Here is a 19853-nt window from a genome sequence, read left to right as displayed (position 1 = left end):
ATCTGATCTCTGATATTTTCTACTATTGTGGCTGGCCTATGTGGCATCAGTGCTACCAGGAATACATACCTATTGTGGGAAAGAAGAGGGATGGTAAGGGTGTATGAACGTGTGTCTCTGTAAGTGTGTGTGTGTATGTGTGTTTAAGAAATTAATAGATGGTTGAACAAGGTGGTATTGATGAAGAAGTAAGGAAGAAAATGTACTCTGGTGAATCCCATTAAATCTAAAGGGAGGGGCGGCTAGGTGGCACAGTGGATAGAGCACCGGCCCTGGAGTCAGGAGTACCAGCCTCAGACACTTAATAATTACCTAGCTGTGTGGCCTTGGGCAAGCCACTTAACCCCAATGCCTTGCAAAAACTAAAACTAAAAATAAAAATAAAAAAAAAATCTAAAGGAATGGCATAAAATTAAAAAGGTTAGAAACAATGATTTAGATGAATAGGTCTTAAATATTGGCTGAACTAATGGAAATGCTTCACCAAAGGCCACAGAAAACAGGTTGAGACAACTGCTGCTTAGATCAAACAAGGAACTTCTGACACAGATATCTCTGCCCCAGCATGCACTCTGTCTCTATCACAAAACCCTGGAAGGTAGGGGTTCCAGCCCTGGCTGTTCTCAAGGACTGGGATTAGAGGTCTCCTTAATCCTGAGCAATTCTGCCTTCTTTCACAACTTATCACTCAATATTAAACAGTACCATCAATTTTTCATTGCTATTGAAGGTGTAAAGACATTAGTGGGTGAGAATAAGGACTGGCTGCTGGAGAAGGATTCCCTGCTACCATTGCCACAATGATGTGAAGTGGCTAGGGGATCTTACCACATGATTCTACCAGAATCAATTTGTCTCAAGAAGTATAACAACTTGGTTGCATTTTGTCCAAGATTCACAACTATTTCCATCAATACACCACTACCAATCACTATTATCATTAACACTCCCATCACCTTCACTGATCACATAAATGGATGCCCTTTTCATTTGTCTATTTTCCTGTAACTAGCAATTTTCTATCTCCTACTTCTCCATCCTCTACAATTCAGAGCTCCTGTCTTACCAAGATTAAAAACCTCTTATTCTGTTTCCTCTTTCTGGTCTTAGTTCATCAAACTCATCAACTCTCCTATCTTCCTCTCCATTTCATTTCAGTCATTTCCAGGGATGGTGCCCCCACCTTAGCCTTCATCAGAATTCAAAACATTATATGTATAATCTTGACTGAAATTACATTCGATGATCATAATGTCCCATTTCTCTTTCCGCTTATTTCTCTATAGTCTACTATTCAACCGTGACTGCCAATCATGCCCCCTCTCTCTTTGTTCTCCTAGTATACCACCACTTTTCTGGCCTCACTTTTCTTTTTTACAATAAATCAATCAACACACATTTATTAAATGCCTACTATGTGTCAGACACTATGCCAAGTTCTGGGAAAACAAAAAGAAGCAAAAGGTAGAAATCCTTGGTAACTTTGCAGAGAATAGTTTTGGTAAGGATTTGGTAAGGATTTTGAAGACAGTAAGAGGAGAGAATATGGAGAGATCTATTTATTGAGGACTTGCCTACAGGGCAGAAGAGATAAAATATGACAGCAGGAATGGAAGGATCAAATGAGGGTTTTTTTTTCATGATGGGGAAGTCATGAGTCTGTTATTCTAGGCAGTAGGGAATGGGCCAGGAACAGACTGAAAAAAAGTGATAAAATGGGAATAATAGAGGGGGGCAATCTTAGAGGAGACAATATAGAATAAGATTGCTCAAACTGGCAAATAGGCTTAGTAAGAAGTAAGGTAGCTAAGTGGTAAAGGAGACAGTACCCTGAGCCTAGAATCAGGAAGATCCAAGTTCAAACATGGTCTTACTATTTGTGTGACCCTAGGCAAGTTACTTAACCTGTCCAGTTCAATTTTTTTCAACTGCACAATGGGGACAATAATAACCACTATCTCCCAAGGTGATATATATATATAAAACTATGAGAATCAAATGACTTATTTGTAAAGTACTTCCTGGCACATAATATAATAAACACTTAATAAATGTTTATTATCTTCTCCTCCCTCAGAGTCTGAACCCTAGAATTAACTGTTGAACAAGTATTTTAGATTCTTGAATCCTCTTGCTCTTTTTAGTATGCATCCTTTGCAAATCTTTAATCCAGGTTGCCTACACTATTTGCCTTTTCAGTTCCATTTCCTATCTCCTATTTTCACAAGCTTAGAATGCATTCCAATCAATCAACCTGTATGTATTAAGCCAAGCATGCCTTCCTCACACCTCCCTCAGCTATCTAAGCTCCCTTCAGAGCTCAAGGACCAAACTAACTTTATCCCCACTTTGTTTCTCTTCTCCCCTATCCCCACAGATGTAAGGGCTCTCTAATTCCTCAGATTAATTTATATTTATTTCATTGATTATATGTTATAAACTCTCAATGCAGTATACGTTCTTTGAGCATTATTTCATATTTTTCTTTATATACTTGTTAACATGGAAAGGCTAGGCAGAAAGCAAATAATTAAACTCTTTGCCTCTCTATAGTAAATTAAATCATGAACTATGCTGGTTTTGTTATTCTGAGAAAAAAAGTTTTTACAATATTCCTTGCTACTCTGAGAAATAGTCCTGAGAAATGTCCTCTCTTATATCAGACCTTGAATTGATAACAACCACCTGTGTACTCTGTGTCTCAGTCATCAAATCTCACAAGGACAGGGAATCAGAGGAAAAAGTCCAACATAATAACAAACTGTTAGCTCTTTGTTTCCCAAAATGAGTTCAGGTTACCCCTAAATATATAATTCTCATCACTAGCTGTGCTGGCACCTTACAAAACATGTAGGTCATCCCCTGTGCCCCTATATAAATCCTAGCTTTTCCCCGTGCTAGCAGTTTATCCATGAAAGCCCACACGCAATAACTGTGCACTTGAGAAGTAAAACTTAACTGTCCCTTATCACCCTGAGTCCTTAGTGATTGAGAAATTCTTTCACTACTTGAATCCTAGTTTATCACTGGAGCTCCAAACTACATTCTTAACATCTAATCATTACATTTTAGGCATAGATGGTTTTTAATAAATGTTTAATAAGTTAACTGAAGTTAACTAAATTATTCACACTAAGTTCCCACCTGTTATGATACAATGTAAATTGGTTGGGAAAAAATGGGCAGCTTCTCTTTCTGTGCCCTCCTGCCCATGTCAGTAATAGTAAAAATTCAAATAGCAAAACCACAATCTAATTCTCCTAATGCCTACCAAGTGGCTTAATCTATATCTCCTGTATTCAAGCTGAACTTCAGACAAAATCACATTTATTCATAGAAATTGGGGACCCAGGATGAATGATTTAGTTAACTTCAGTTAACTTATTTATTCCCAGTGGCATAGCAAGAACAGACTTTGTGTTTGTAATTCTAGTGACACAGAAGGGGAAAGGATAAAGAGTACTAGGCTATTCTCATAAAGGATTCACTCCAGGAGAAAGAAATCCTAGACTACATGAGAGCAGTGACTCACCAAGAAATCATCTGAATTCCCAACTGATCCTGGAAGTTCCAGAATGCTCTCTGTAAGTCTCAAAGGACTTCCAAAGACAGAGATAGACACTTGAGATCTAATAGGTTTAAGGTAAAATAATAGGGTTCTTACGACCCAGTGTTCCTAACAGCAACATGGGGGTGATGATCAACCTTGATGGACTTGCTCATTCCACCAGTGCAACAACCAGAGACAATATTGGGATATCTGCAATGGAGAATACCATCTGTATCCAGAGAAAGAATTATGGACTTTGAACAAAAACCAAAGACCTTCAAATCAGAAAAACAAAAAACCATTATTTTATTATGCAATTTTACTACCTCATACTTTATTTTTCTTCCTTAAGGATATGATTTCTCTGTCATCACATTCAACTGAGATCAATGTATAACATGAAAACAATGCAAAGACTAACAGGATGCCTTCTATGGGGGGTGTGGGGAGGGAAGCAAGAATAGGGGAAAAATTGTAAAACTCAAAATAAATAAAATCTTTCTTAAAAAAATGAAAATCAAAAAAAATTAAAAAAAGAAAGACCCAGTGTTAGAACTGCCAATTTTTAATTAAGAAAACATTTTCTGTATCTAGAATCTGTATTTACTTCCTAAAAGATTTAAAAACAACTAACAAAGTTAAATACATGGAAAACAAGACAATTGGAAGAGTTCTAGCCTTCCTAGTATTCTAGTCCTTGTGAGGTCACCTGCCATGATTGGATTTTATCCCCAAGAGTGGTGAAACATGCCCTCAAAGAAAACAAATGTGTCATAAAAGTATAATACGAAATAATAAAGATAAATGTGGCTAATTTGAGACAATCATTCAATTCTAAAGATACCAATGAATATATACTATCATTTTCTTTTTAAAAACCATTTTTTTATGTAGCACAGCTTTAGCACCCATTAAATTTCTTTGGTAATAAGACAGCATATTAAAAGAAGAGAAATAGGACTTTTGGCATGGCTGCACCAGGCCTGACAATGCTGACTTCTTCCTTTCGAGGGTATATATTCTCAGGATTTTATCTTGGCTATGCAATTGCATAATTTCCTACTGAGCCCCTCTACCCCAGCTTGCCACTGTGCAAAGGAACTGGATATTTGGAAATATGGATGGTTTGAGGGTTATTTCAGAGGTCCCAGACAGAAAATGACATATGACTATTTGGAGGAAATATGAAGAATATCAAGGCACAGGAAAAGTAGCACTACCACAATGACTTTTCCCCAGCTAAAAGTTTCACCTATCATCTGATCCTCCAGAGTCTGTGTCCTCATTTGTAAAATGAGAAAAAAAAACTCATATTTACCTAACAGTTACCATTAGCAAAGTGCCTTGTAAACTTTAAAGAGTTGTTATTAATACAAGAGAAGAATTTTACTTTAAGAACAGCTTGCAACTTTTAAAGATAAAAAAAAAGAACAGCTTGCAAAGGATATTATAACAGTTGTCCTTATGGAAAAGAGTAAGACCCAAGGTCATTTGCTATTAAGGGAAGATGCTAAATACTGAACTAAGGACTACCACTGGTTTCCTAACTCTAGAACCTGTCTAGTTAACAATACTCAATTCATCACCATCGGATGGCACTGATACTAATGATCAATGATATGTTTCCAGAAGCCATGTTTTAAAAGTACTTTTTTCATTGACATTGTTGAAGCCAGTCTGAATGCTACTGGATAAATAATCAAAAGATTATCAAAATTTCAGGGGGGAATCTGACAACCCTTCAGGCCATGACAGAAAAATGCTAATATTAAACCATGACAAGGTTTTCACTACCTACATTACGGCCTTTTTTGGAATAAATCATTATGGGAATCTCTGAAGAACTAAAAGTCATAACAATCAATCAAACATAAATCTCTGATTATTATCCCTATGTGGACAAAGGGACAAGGGGCAAGTTCTATGAGCTGAACTATTTATGGTCTGAGTCAGAAATAGAACCCTCATGTCCTAATTGTTAGTACCTGGCTCCATCCAGTTGAGTACAAGGGAAGTGGGTGAGTCCTTAAGGAAGGCCATGCAAATTCAACTTGGTTTATATACATATTAACAACAAAAGGGAGAAATAATATCCTCATGGCTCTTCAAAAAAGCTGAGGATGTTTCCATTTACCTTCCACATTGTTGTAGAAATGACAAGAGTGAGTCGACACCTTCTTTCGACACATGTGGATCTAGAAAATAAAATATATTTGTGTACTCATCTGAAGGTCCAGTATACACAGAAGGCAAAAGAAAATCTGAATGACAAAAGTGATTAGTTAAGATATTGGTTGATTGGGGTGCTATACTCCCAATTTTTAAGTTCTTCCATGTTCTAATAGACAATCACCAGCAGTCATTGGTCAGGAGCTGTCTTATGGAGAACAAATTTCCCATCCAAGGACATGCTCAGTAAAGACTGGATGATTCCTTGTCTGATTGCTTTTGAGGGGACTATGACCTCAGCAAGGGGTTAGACTAGATGAGGTCCTAAGGTCAGGTCACTTCAGATTCTGTCTAGGAGCAACAACTTTCTCTGGGGTACTTGCATATCAAAGTACCAGAAAAAGCAGAACAAAGGGAGGTGAAAAGGGTTGGAGATATGGATTTCTCATCTCCAACCCTCATCCAGTTTCAAAAACTGGGAATAAAGTAAGAGCTTCTGAAATTTAGGCACAATCATCAATTAATCAGCAAGCATTTATTCAAAAAAACAAAAATCAAATAGTCCCCTTGCCTCAAAAAGTTTACAATCTATCAAAAGAAAGATGATTCATAAAAGTAAACAAAATAAAAACCAGGTAATTTTAATGAAGAGGCAGCTATGGATCTGGATATAGCTCAGTCACATACATAGATGGTCAAACCCTGAATTTCTCCCTCATCCAATGTTCCAATTCCATAATCAAAAACTCTAACATTTTTCTGTCTGATCATAACTTCCTATCATTACATCTTCTCTTATACCTTATTTCTCCTAAACCTATTCTTTGTCCTGATCATAACCTCCAATCCCTCTACTCTTCAGTGCTTTCTCAGACTCTTATACCTACTCGGATTTAGCTTTTCTTCCTTCCAAATATCATCCCTGTTCTATTCTATTCTATTTTCTACTCTCAAATCCCTTTCCTTTTTCTACTGCCATTCATACCTTGCCAAAAAACAATGCTGGCTCATTCCTACCCTATGTATCCTCTGCTCTTCTTAATATGTTGCTGAATGGAGCTGGACAAAAATCCATCTGAGTCTACAATAAATTCAGATTATCATTACCTCAACTGGACCCTCACTGCAGCAAAGTCATCCTTTTTTCTTCCTTATGTTATTCCCTGTCTCACCCTTAGGGACAATTCAAACTTCCTCACTTCAAACATATCATATATGACCTTTTTTCCTTTTCTTTCCAACTTCCCCCTCTCAGATCCTCCATCTATTCCCAACCCTCAAGTAAGGAAATCACCTCATTCTTTACTCAGAAAATAGAGGCCATTAGTTTAAGATCCTTCTTCCATCTATCTCTTCATAACAAAACCCTATGACATCATCTTCCATTCTCTCCTTTTCTCCAATCTCTAATGAGACTGATGGCCCTTTTTTTCTTTTTCTTTTTAGTTCAGGTTTTTTTTTTTGGTCTTTTTTTTAGGCAATGGGGTTAAGTGACTTGCCCAAAGCCACACAGCTCGGTAATTATTATGTGTCTGAGGCTGGATTTGAACTCAGGTACTTCTGACTCCAGGGCTGGTACTCTATCCACTGCACCACCTAGTCACCCTTTCTTTTTAGTTTTTGCAGGGCAGTGGGGTTAAGTGACTTGCCCAAGGTCACAAAGCTATATAATTAATATGTATTTGAGACCAGATTTGAACTCAGGTCCTCCTGACCATTGAGCCACCTCACTGCTCCATGGCACTTTTTTTCTTGCCAGTCACCCCTATCAGATATACTTGATCCCATCTCCTTCTGTCTTCTCCAGTGCCCTCAAACAACACCCTTCCACTAATCTTCAAATTTCTCCCATTCTACTGGTTTCTTCCCCACTGCCTATAAATATGATCAAGTCTTCTCCATGTTTAAAAACATTCACTAGACCAACCACCCCCTCCCACAGCAAGTGTGGCCAACTTGCAGTCTTCAAAATCCATTCATGCAACATGATCACATTATATTATTATACTCATTGGTAATATGGGTTACATTGTAGTCACAAAATATTAAATTATATAAATAGCCCTTGACAAGTTTTTGTTGGGTGATGTGGCTCAGAAGAGTTAAAGGCTATATACACTCATCCCTAAAGCTAGCTACCACCCCTTGTACCTTTACCCTTTCTTGGCCAAACTACTAAAAACGTCTGCTGATATTTATAGCCTCTACTTCCATTCTCAACCTTTGAAATCTAGTTTCTCATGCTGTCAATTAGCTGAAGCTACATGTGACCAGATACACATAATATGATGAACTTCTCTCAATCTGAATCCTTCTAGCCCTCTTCACATAGCATTTCACACTGATAATCCTTTCCTTCTAGATACTCTTGTCATGACACTGCTCTCTCCTAGCTTTCTTCCTATCTCCCTAACTGTATCCTTTGCTAGATTATTTTCCATATTATATACTCTAATGATGGGTGCACTCCAAATTTCCTAGCCTGTTTCTTCTTTTTTCTTCCCTTCCCTCTTGGTTTCTTCTCCTCTCTCTCTCTCTCTCTCTCTCTCTCTCTCTCTCTCTCTCTCTCTCTCTCTATATATATATATATATATATATATATATATATATACACACACACACACACACACACACACACACACACACACTCTTCCCTAGTGATCACATAAATTTCCACGAGTTTACAATCTTTTTAAAAATAATTTTCAGTTCTACATATTCAGCTCAAATCTCTTTCCTGAACTCAAGGCCCAAAACACTACTTGTCTTAAGGACACTTCAAAATGGATAGCCTGCAGATTATCTCAAGCTCAACATAACCAAAATAGAACTCATTGTCTTTCTCCTCAAACTCCCCCTTTCCCTAAATTTCTCAAAAGTGTTTTTATTACCCCTTCAGTTTCTAATGTTACAACCTCAGCATTATCCTTAACTCCTTACTCTTCCACAATCCATATTACCACAAGTTTCAAAATTTCATTGTTCTTATCTCCACAATATTCCACATCTATTCTTTTCTAACTATTCACATATCATTAACTCTTAACTGAAATATCATAATGGCTACCTAATAGTCCTCCTCCACATTTCTTTCCTCATTTCAATCTGACCCCCAGAGCTGCTTAAGTGACCTTCCTTGAGCACACAGATCTGACCACGGAAATTCCACTTGATAAACAGACATGTCTTCACTATCTTCAGGATTAAATATAAATGCTGCTGATGGGTTTTTAAAGACTTTCACGATCGGTGTCCAACCTATTTTTCCCAACTTGTTCTATGTACATTACCTCCCTTCCCACAATCTTCGGTTCACCCAAACCTGTGTGTCATTTCCTCACACAGCACTTCATTGACTGTTTTCTCATGATCACCTTTTAAGTGCTGAATGCATTTACTACACTCTCTTTTCTACTAACTCTTAGTCATCTTTTTTCCTTTAAGATTCAACTTGACTAGGGGCGGCTAGGTGGCGCAGTGGATAGAGTACAGGCCCTGGAGTCAGGAGTACCTGAGTTCAAATCCGGCCTCGGATACTTAATAATTACCTAGCTGTGTGGCCTTGGGCAAGCCACTTAACCCCATTGCCTTGAAAAAAAAAAAAGATTCAGCTTGTCTGAGCAGCGTCTACAAAGAAATCGTTCAGATTCCCAACTGCTAGTGTCATCTATTCCAAAATTACTTTGCGTTCTTCTGAAAATATTTAGATACGCATAGAGAATCTTCATCAATAGACTATAAGCTCTTAAGAGTAAAGACAACTTTATTATTATTTTGTTTTTTATGTCTCTTGTACTTAATACAATGCTTGGCACATTAAATGTGCTCAATAAATGCTTACAGATTGACATGTGTAATAAGTCTGGAAAAGTAGATTGGAGTAAGGTCATGAAAGGCTTTAAATATCAAATATAAGAGTTTGTACTTGATCCTGAAAACAATAAATTGGAAACACCTCAAGATTATTAAGGGAGGAGAAAAACACATTAGATCTGCGCTTCAGAAAAATTGCTTTGATAGCTGGAGGATGGAAATGAGAAGAGAGAACTTAAATTGAGGGCAACACCACTGAGGAGAAAGAGAAAGAAAGTCCCCAACACAAATCCAAAAAACACTGCTGAATTCCCAGATGAGTTGCAAAAAAATGAAAAGGGTTTATATATTGGAAGGACTTGAGGACTCAGAAAGTTCAACCCAGAAAATGCCAAGTTCCTACCTGTACGTGGTTACTCTCTATCTTCCTCACTTCAGGGTTGATACACAGCTGTTCTCTAGAGCCCAGTACACACACCCTTGGCCTATTTAAAAAGAATGTACAGTTAGTAGGAAAAAAAAAAGAAAGTCTAAAAAACAGACTGAGAAGACAGAAACTGGACACATGAAATGAACAGGCATAGATAGAGTAGCTAGCTATAATGGAAATAGGAAGAAGACCAAAAAGAAACATAGATTAGCAGTGCAGTTTTGAAAGCTGAATTTATTAGATATTTAAAAAATACCAATTTTATTTGGTGTTTTATAAGTTCAGAATAAAAATTTTAAATGTCTTTAAAAGCTATATTTAAATGGTTATTGTTATTTACTTGCAATCACTGTGTGGTCCTTTTTTAACTTAAATGAATCACCTTAAATTCTCCTCTAATTCAGGCAGTTTTGTTAAAGGAAGAAGACTCTGTGGAGCAGTCCTGGCAGGTAAGCTCAGTGGAAGCATGGGGTGAGGAGGCAGAGGGGAAACAATGATGCTCAAGTCTAAAAGGATAACAAACTCACTTTAGGAGCCTAGTGAGAGTAAGGAGATGAAATATAAATAAATGAATCTTCCTTTGTGAGTTCTAATAAAAATCCCTTAATCTCCATTTAATAAGCTTTTCAGAGAATTACTCCCTTAAATCCTCAGAGCACAAGAGGCTGGTTCTGCTTCAAGTCAAAGAACTATAACAAGCAAGACTAGGATCATAGAAGTGTACAGAGAAGGAACATTGTGAGCAGCTAATTGGTGCAGCGGACAGAGTCAGGCCCTGGAGTCGGAAGACCTCAGTTCAAATCCAGCCTCAGACACTTAATAATTGCCTAACTGTGTGATCTTGGGCAAGTCACTTAACCCCACTGCCTTAAATAAATTAAAAATTAAAAAAAAGAGAGAAGGAACATGCATGTTGAACCATGATCTAAATATGAGATCCTACTTACTCCTAATATGAGAAGTCTTCAAACAAGGCACTTACCTTGGCTCCAAACTTTCTATCCATTAAAGAAAATAGGATACAGATTATACTACTCCTCTAATTCAGAGAAGATGAATTGAAATGTGAAAGAAAAGAAAGTAGAATACATACAACCTCAAATCAAAATCATTTCTCAAAAGAAAATGGCATTCAATACTAAAATCTAAAAAATAAATTGAAAACAAATCCACCTCTGGGGATTAGTTATAATGATTTAGCTCTTTAAGATAGCAAGACCTAGCTAGGTGGTGCAATGGATAAAGCACCAGACCTATAATCAGGAGAACTCAAGTTCAATTCTGCCTCAGACACTCAATAACTGCCAGGCTGTGCATGACCTTGGGCAAGTTACTTAACCCCATTGCCTTAAAAAAAAATAATTTTTTTAAAAAATATTAAGACCTTCTTCTACTCCCCTACAGAAGATATCTATTAGCTTCTTAATGTTTACTGATATACATACCTGTAGGTGGTGTTCCTTAACTCATTAATGACCTGGGTGAGCTGGGAATGGGTTCTGGAGGCATAAATGATCTTTGGAATATCAGTGTAGTAGGCTGACAAAGTGAGGAATCGAGGCAGAGGAAGCAAAAATAAAATAATTATTCAAGGAATAACCTAAGATAACACATTTTTTTTTTTTTAACAAAATTAGCATTGGAAATGACTGTTATAAGAGGAAAAGGTTCTTACCCCGGGTTTAAGTTCAGAAAGGACAGTAAGAAATGAGACAATCACAAATAATCTTACATCTCTTTTGTTCAAAAGATAGGGGCAACTAGATGGTAAAATGGATATAGTTTATTAGACCTGAAGTCAGGAGAATCTGAGTTCAAAAGATAGAGAATGAGAAAAACAGGATTTCAGACTTGAATATCTTTCATTTTTTTTCTCTAGCTTGGACTATCAGATAGTATTCCCTGACAGAGGGTATTGGAGGCAAGAGGAGGTTATACCTGTGGTATCTCCATCTGTGGCAGCATTCCCCCATGATGACATTGGTCTATCAGGAAAGAGCTCCACCCCTTGCATCCTCTCAGCAATCTTTCGGGCAGTGATTGTGTCTTTAAAGTGCTCCCGCCAAGCCAGAGTGGTACAAAGAAGGCAAAGAGTCTTCCCTGTTCCTGTGGGGCTCTCAAGAATGCCATTCACTTTCTGTAGGGAAATGAGTGAAAAGCAAAAAAAGGTCAAGTTGGAGGCTTTGTATTTGTCTTACATTAGAGAAAAAGTTAAGTAGAATCAAAATAGTATCTAAATCCCATGTTAATACCTCATATTCATGACACTTTAAGGTTTACAAAGCACTTTCCTCACAACAACCTGAATAAGCAGGTAATGCAATAGGTAGGCATTCATTTTACAAATAAAACTGAAGTTTAGTGAGATGAGGTGATTTGCCCACAATTGCATCCTGGAACAGGAGGAAATCAGAGCTTAAACACAAATTCAGTATTTTCTCACTACGGCATGTTGTTTACGTACATATATGGTGTATGTCTTGGCTCTTGCAGCCATAGCCTATCTCCTCTACTGGCCATAGTAGCAGCTTTGCTGCCTAGATCAGAAACCATATGTAGGAGATTCTAATGCCTTATCTTTGGACCTTTTGCCTGACTGGTGACTGCCTTACCTGGTCCTCTTCCAGGAAAAACCAAGACCTGTTTCACTTCCCTTTCTATTGCCCAGCCATACTCTTGACAGTCTCACCAGCTGCTTGACCACCTTACACACACACTTCCCTCAAGTTTTAGGAACCATGATTAAATCAACTTTGTCCCTATTCCTGGCAGGAGAATGTCAATCTGTTCCTCTATGGTACTACTAATAACCATCTTGGTAATCTTCTAGGCCAAATGGCTTGTTTAATTTCCCCCATTAGAAGTACGCTCTTCGAGGGCAAAGGGGCTATTTGTCAATTTGATTTTATATCTGGGTACATATTACATACAGTGTCTGACACAAAGTAAACAATTAATACTTTTCTTCACTCATTCATAATTCAAAACTGACTAAGAGGCAAGACTTTATAAAACAAAGAAAGTAAGTCCTGAGATGTTACAATTTAAGTTGAAATTCTCAATCTAGTTCCACAAATCACAACTTAACTTGGTTTTAACATTTTTTATTGAATAACTAATACGTAGTAGTATATATCAGTTCAAAATGAACAGCAAGATGTTTTGCTGGGGACCCCTTAAATAAGAAACAATTTTACAATTCTGAATTTAGATTTTCAAACAGTTGCTTTATCTGAAAACCTAAATACAAATCTTATATATGAATACCTATAATCATCAGATTTTCTATAAAACCTTTGAACTTAGCTGGGGATGAAATGGATCCAAGTCTCTATTTTGTTAGAAATAAATTAGCTAACCAGAACTAAAACCTAGGTTAACAGAACACAGGAATCTCAGCATCTGTTGGGAGCCAGGGTCTCTAAGCTGTTTGCCACAGTCGCGGCAAGAACACTCAAGTTGGCCACACCGCCTGTTGGAACAACATTTCCTTCTTCAATATATATATATAGGGATTCCATGTATACCCATATTTATAGGTCTATTATTGAATGCAAAACTTACTCATCCTAATAGCGGAATGACTATAAAGGAAGGATTTCAGATAAATTCCCTGAATAAAAACAGATTGTAAACTCTGTCCAAATTTAACAGGATTGCCTCTCCCTGAGACATACAAAAGGCTTCAACATTATGAAATCTTTGGAAAATACAACACTGGGAGTTCCAGGGAGACATCAAAATATATATACAGGGAAAATAGATACAAGATGGGTCAGATAGAATTCCAGGGAAATTAACAGTTTTTCCCCCCCTTATCATACACAGGGATATATGATAAAGATGGTAAGAGAATAGTATAGGTGGCCAATATGTGAACTTTAATAGCCTTAGTTTATTGGAAAAGAATAAAAAGTCATAGAAACTGTAGCTACCAACAAGGGCTGAAAGGAAAATTGGTTATTGAAGGAGTCAATGGACAGGTGGACAAACATGATTGTCCTCACTATAGGTTGTCAAGGGAGCATATCGAAAAACATTACATATGTGGCACAAAAACATAAAAGCATTCCATTAAACAAATTATATCAAAGATTATTATCAGTAAAGTTCTGCTTAATTAATAACTTTACTATGCAGCAACAAACTAGGCAACAGACAGGCTGAGATCATCACGGTCTGTGCAGGGACAAGAAAATTAACTACATGATAGATAATCACACTTGTAACCACTACATGATCAAACTCGTAACCATATGAACTATATGATTGGTGATGAAAACTGTACACTTTTGTAACCAAGGAAATGATTTTAGTTTGCTTGTTTGATAGGATTCTGAGACTATAAAAATAAATTCAAGCAGCTGACAGTCAGTCAACCTGTTCCTGCCTTTAACCCTTTGCTGATTCAACTCATTTAGCTAACTCTATCCCTCCTGTCAGGTTCCAAGGACCCCTCGGAGGCTGGACCCCCGCAAGCATCAGCATCATAACCAAAACAAAACCTTAGACGGGAGAATTAAGGACAAAAGAATATTTCAAATTTTGGCAGAAATTACTGTTGTGATGGTTAGTTTTTAAACTGCTCTCCCCAACCCCCAATTTCTTTTTGAATCTTTTTTACAAAGGGTAGTTCAATAGGTTTGTGATGGGGATGAAAGTATTTGAAAAGAAATGTGAAAATTTTTTTAAAAGTATCAGTGAAAACTAAGATAAAATGAAAAATAAATAAAAAGAACAAATAGCCAAAGAAAGCCAATACATACCACAAGGAATACATATACAAAGGAAAGAAATAACAGGAATAAATACTTATTGAACAGAACTTAATGGCAAGGACACAAGGAACATATTATCTTCATTTTTTTTTAATTTTTAATGGCCAAGGTCACACCAGCTGGGTAATTATTATTAAGTATCTGAGGTCAAATTTGAACTCAGGTTCTCCTGACTCTAGGGCCAGTGCTCTATCCACTGGACCACCCAGGTATCCCAGAACATATTAGGAAACAGGAACACTGTGCACCCTAGCAGCAACATGGGGGTGATGACCAACCTTTATGGACTTGCTCATTCCATTAGTGCAACAATCAGGCATAATACTTTATTTTTCTTCCTTAAGAATATGATTTCTCAGGGGCAGCTAGGTGGACACTTAATAATTACCTAGCTGTATGGCCTTGGGCAAGCCACTTAACCCCATTTGCCTTGCAAAAAAAAAAAAAAAAAAAAAAAAGAATATGATTTCTCTGGGGGTGGCTAGGTGGCTCAGTGGATGAAGCACCAGCCTTGGAGTCAGGAGTACCTGGATTCAAATCCGGTCTCAGACACTTAATAATTACCTAGCTGTGTGGCCTGGGGCAAGCCACTTAACCCCATTTGCCTTGCAAAAAAAAAAAACCTTAAAAAAAAAAAGACTAACAGACTGGCTTCTTTGGGGGGTGGGGGGAGGGAAGCAAGATTAGGGGAAAAATTGTAAAACTTCAAAATTAAAAAAAAAAGTTTTAGGTAGTTCTGAGAAATAATATTTGTCCTTCATTCTCTTACTTTTTCTTTCTTTCTTCTTTTTTTTTTTTGCAAGGCAATGGGGTTAAGTGGCTTGCCCAAGGCCACACAACTAGGTAATTATTAAGTGTCTGAGGCGGAATTTGAACTCAGGTACTGCTGACTCCAGGGCTGGTGCTCTATCCACTGCACCACCTAGCTACCCCTTGTCCTTCATTCTCAAAGAATACCATGACATCAAGAGAAGATGCCATGACAAGCACATGAATTGGATTTAATTGAGGGAGTACTATACCAGTCTCACTTTCTCCTTCTGAATCTGCCAGTGACCAGATATGGATCAGGACAACTGGAGATGGTCCTGGATGCTATGCAATCAGGGTCACACAGCTAGTGAGTGTCTGAGACCAGATTCAAACTCCTTTCTTCCTGACTTCAAGTTCAGTGCTCTATCCACTAAGTCACCTAGCTGCCCTGAGAAAAAACATATATTATTTAGCAATTCCATTTAGAAAATTCTATCAGTCTTTTACTTTCTCTAGCAATGTGTTCAGTTCTATATTTTCTTTTTTTTTTGTATATACTTCTATTAGACTTCTCTGTGTTACTATGCCTTTTTTTGTGGTTCAGTTAATGTTACCTTTATGAATTTAAGATGTTTAAGGTATTTGAAGCATGTAAGTTAAATTTTGTCTATGATTTCTTTCAGTAAAATGTAATTGAGTTTTTTTTATCTTTATTTATATTTAATGCTTGTTTTTGCTTTTTCTGATAACATTTTGCAATTCCTGCTTTTGGGGGTAGGGGGTTCACTTGATGCATGCATAGTAAACATTTTTCTAATCCTTTTAAAATAAAATAAAATGTAGGAAACAGAGAAGATTGAAGAAAACGGACCTTCCTTTTATAGACTGACTGACTCATTGCAAAGGTGGAGATTTGAGATTAGACTAGATCAACCTCTGGGGTTCATTACAGTTAAAGAACTACTGTTTTAGAACTACAGGTGTGGAATACTGCATAGCCACAGGATTGATGTTTTCAAGGGACAGTTCATATAGTAGGGGAGGGAAACAGAAGAAAGATACATTTGAAAATAAAGGGATATAAAAACAAAATACCAAAAAGAAATTTTTTAAATAGGAGAGAAGGGGAACCAAACTGCAACTCTTTCAACAAATCAAGTGCTTCTTTTTTCTCAGGATTATTAAATTGCATTTTAAAATAAAACAGAAAACAAATCCATTAAATGCAATGGATAAAACATTGGCACTGAAGTCAGGAGGACCTGAGTTCAAATTTGACCTCAGACACTTATTACCTAGCTGTGTGACCTTGGGCAAGTTAATTAATCCCCCATTGCCTTGAAAAAGAAAAGAAATTTACAAAAGGGGAGAGGGAGGAATGAATATGTAAGAAACAATAATAAATCGGGTACTTTTTGAATCATAGGTTTAACTGACTCAAAACAAACATTCCAAGGAATATCTTACCTTCTGTAGGCATTCCAGGACTTTAGCCATATAATCTTCTTGACACTTGTATGGTTGAAAAGGAAAATCCACTGTAACTCCATTTAATGTTATCTTGGGCATATTTCCTGTTTTCAGTACAATTCCAAATTTCCTGAAATTCAGCATATTAAAACTCCATAAATTCATCCTAGACTTCTGAACATTTCTGCTCCCACTGATTAAGGTAAACAGTTATGACATTTTTGTAAACAATAAATGACAACTTGGGCACCTAGGTGGCATAGTGGATAAAGCACCAGCCCTGGAGTCAGGAGTACCTGGGTTCAAATCTGACCTCAGACACTTAATAATCACCTAGCTGTGTGGCCTCGGGCAAGCCACTTAACCCCATTTGCCTAGCAATAAATAAATGAATAAATAAATAAATAAATGACGGCTTGGACTTGCTAACAACCTCTCAGTGTGAATAGTCAATATATTCTATGAGTTAATTTTTTTGCAATTTGGGGTTGGATGTCTCCCAAAAGAGATATGATAGTTAACATTTACAACTGCATTAAGGATTTTGGTATTTAGGGTTTCCAAAGACTTTCCTCACAATTCTGAGACAAGTCATATAAATTAGTATTATCCCCATTTCACAGATGGGAAATTGATCTGTCCAAAGTCAACTATTAGTAAATAGCAAAGACAGAATGTGAAGTTAGATCTCCGGAATCCAAAGTGTCATTCTTTCAATACCACTATTCTATGATGTTCTATCTCCAGGTTATTGAGTGACAAATGCCTAATTTGGGCAGTGTGGAGTACTGACCACAGGGGCTCAAATGCTGCTCAGTGACTTAGTTCCTACTACACTTTCCAGGGTTTATATCACGAGATTGGGGGGGGGGGGGATAAGGAGGAGGTGGTGGCAAAGATTATGAACTCCACCTACCCTAAGACCACCCTAGGACATCCTGTTTTTTAAAAGCCAGCTATAAAAGATAAAACAGAATTTAAACCACACCAAGTGTGGGCGATCTTCCAGCAAAGGTCCCTCTGGACTGAGGCCATTCACTTGCAAGGATGGAGGCTCCTTCTGCTGGGTTTCAGAAGGCTGGAGGAAGCTGTGGAGGGCCAGGGAGGCACTCCCTTCTGAGGCCACCTACCCCGTCCATGTAAGTGCAGTCACTCCGACCGAACAGAGCACGGGGTGGCCCGGTTTTAGCAACAGCATCCCCAGAAATGAGCTGTCTACAGCTCTAATCAACTTTTTTCATTCACTCACTGGGGAGGCGGATTTAGGCCTGCAAGCCACGCTACTTAACAGTTCATTGAAGTAACAAGTAGAGCTGATCCCAAGGAGGAATGGGCCGGGTAAGGGCGGGCTCGGGAGGTCCTCCTCAAGCCCCCCCCCCCTTTAGTGAACTTCAGCAGAGGCAGAAGCCCAGAATGTACATATTGCAGAGGGAATTTCTGTTCAGGTGAAGGACCTAACCCAGAGGCACTGCTACGTCTCTTGCGGCTGAGATTTTGTGATCGATGAGGGGTTCAGAGGCGGGCGGATAAGGGAGGAAGGGTAGCAAGAAACGGCTAAGACCCAAACAGGCATCCAGAAAAGCGCGAGTACCCTCGCCATCAAGCGCCGCGGGGAAGTGAGTCAGCGCGCAGCCTGCTGGGAACTATAGTTTTTCCTAAAGATCATCTTACCCCCCAGAAATCATTTCTTCTCCCTTGGCTTCCAACAGAACCGCGGGGTAAACACGAACGGAAGAACGGATCCCGAGTCGTACTCACCAGCCCTTTTCAAAAGCTCTCCTCTCGTAATCTCCTTCCGTTTTCCCTAGTGTCCCAATTTGCACTTTCCCGGGCAGCAGGGAACCATGGGCGTAAGTTGTCACGTGCCACGTTACGTCACATCCGGGTCCGAAGCCGCTCTCTTTTTCCCGTGATGCTCCGAGCGGGCGGCGGAGGGATGAGCTACTACTGTTGCTGCGGTGACTGCGCTGCCTAGGAGACGTCCGGCCCCGCCCCTTGGCTCCTGCTTCCGCTTCCTCTGCGCTGGTTGACTCCGGCCCTTTTAAATGCTCCCTTCTATGGGGAAGCTGTTAACCTGAAGTGTTCCCCGCGGTGAGCATGTCCCTAAGCCCTGTAGAACCCAGAGAGCCTTGTACAGGAAACCCGGACTCTCTTCCAAATTCATTGAATAACTTGCCTTGTTCTACTGAACTGCTCTATGTTCCGTGATTTTTAATTCGTTTAATTTTTAAATTGTTTGATTCTTTCCCTCCCTTATTTTTTTTTCGGCATCAGCATCGCTACTCCCTACCCTTCGCCCCCAATTAAGAGCAGGAAAAAAAGTGATATCAAGCAAAAGAGGTCCCACACAATGGCTGTTTCACTTACTGAATCTTGAGTCCATCCAACCCACTGTCAATAGTGCTTCATCAATGATTGCAAATGGTCATGGCTTTTACGGGAATTCTTAGTCTTCCAAAGGTGTTTTCCTTTAAAATATCAATGTATAAATAGTTCTACAAGTTCACCCCAGATACTCTGCATCAGATCCTATTTCCCAAGTTTTCCTTATTTCTTTCAACATGATACAATATTCCATTACATTCATAAACCACAGTTTATTCTGCCATTCCCCCATTGATGGGAAACCCTTCAATTTAAGTTCTTTCTTTTTTTTTCTTTAAATGACCCTCCCCAGGAGCGGCTAGGTGGCGAAGTGGATAGAGCACCGGCCCTGGAGTCCATAGTACCTCAGACACTTAATAATTAATTACCTAGCTGTGCAGCCTTTCTTTCCCTTAGCTTCTGCCATCCACAATAATACTTAAAAAAAAACCCCTTGAACCTCAAATTTCTTTTGCGTCAGAGTTGGTCTTTTACATAAATTCTTTCATGTTTTACCCAAACTTTA

The 19853-nt window shown here is 38.2% G+C and overlaps 1 protein-coding gene across 8 annotated transcripts in view; it reads right to left on the bottom strand.

Moving 5' to 3' along the window:
- RTEL1 (regulator of telomere elongation helicase 1) overlaps positions 1-18818 on the bottom strand; it is a 116974-nt gene extending 98156 nt beyond the window's left edge. For 6 of the 8 annotated variants that reach the window (XM_074210493.1, XM_074210495.1, XM_074210496.1 and 3 more), the window contains exons 1-6: positions 18635-18709; positions 16961-17093; positions 11901-12099; positions 11408-11501; positions 9936-10017; positions 5685-5745 (exon numbers count right to left, since the gene is read on the bottom strand). In XM_074210493.1, coding sequence (XP_074066594.1) covers positions 5685-5745; positions 9936-10017; positions 11408-11501; positions 11901-12099; positions 16961-17093; positions 18635-18648 — 583 coding nt within the window. In that variant the 5' untranslated portion in view covers positions 18649-18709. The other 2 variants (XM_074210492.1, XM_074210497.1) reach the window with 2 other exon arrangements.
- Between the last annotated feature and the right edge of the window lie 1035 nt (positions 18819-19853).

The sequence above is a fragment of the Macrotis lagotis genome, chromosome 1 (assembly GCF_037893015.1).
Source record: "Macrotis lagotis isolate mMagLag1 chromosome 1, bilby.v1.9.chrom.fasta, whole genome shotgun sequence".
Lineage (NCBI taxonomy): Eukaryota > Metazoa > Chordata > Mammalia > Peramelemorphia > Peramelidae > Macrotis > Macrotis lagotis.
Note: the sequence above shows the minus strand (reverse complement) of the source record. Positions and strands in the feature narration are given on the sequence as shown.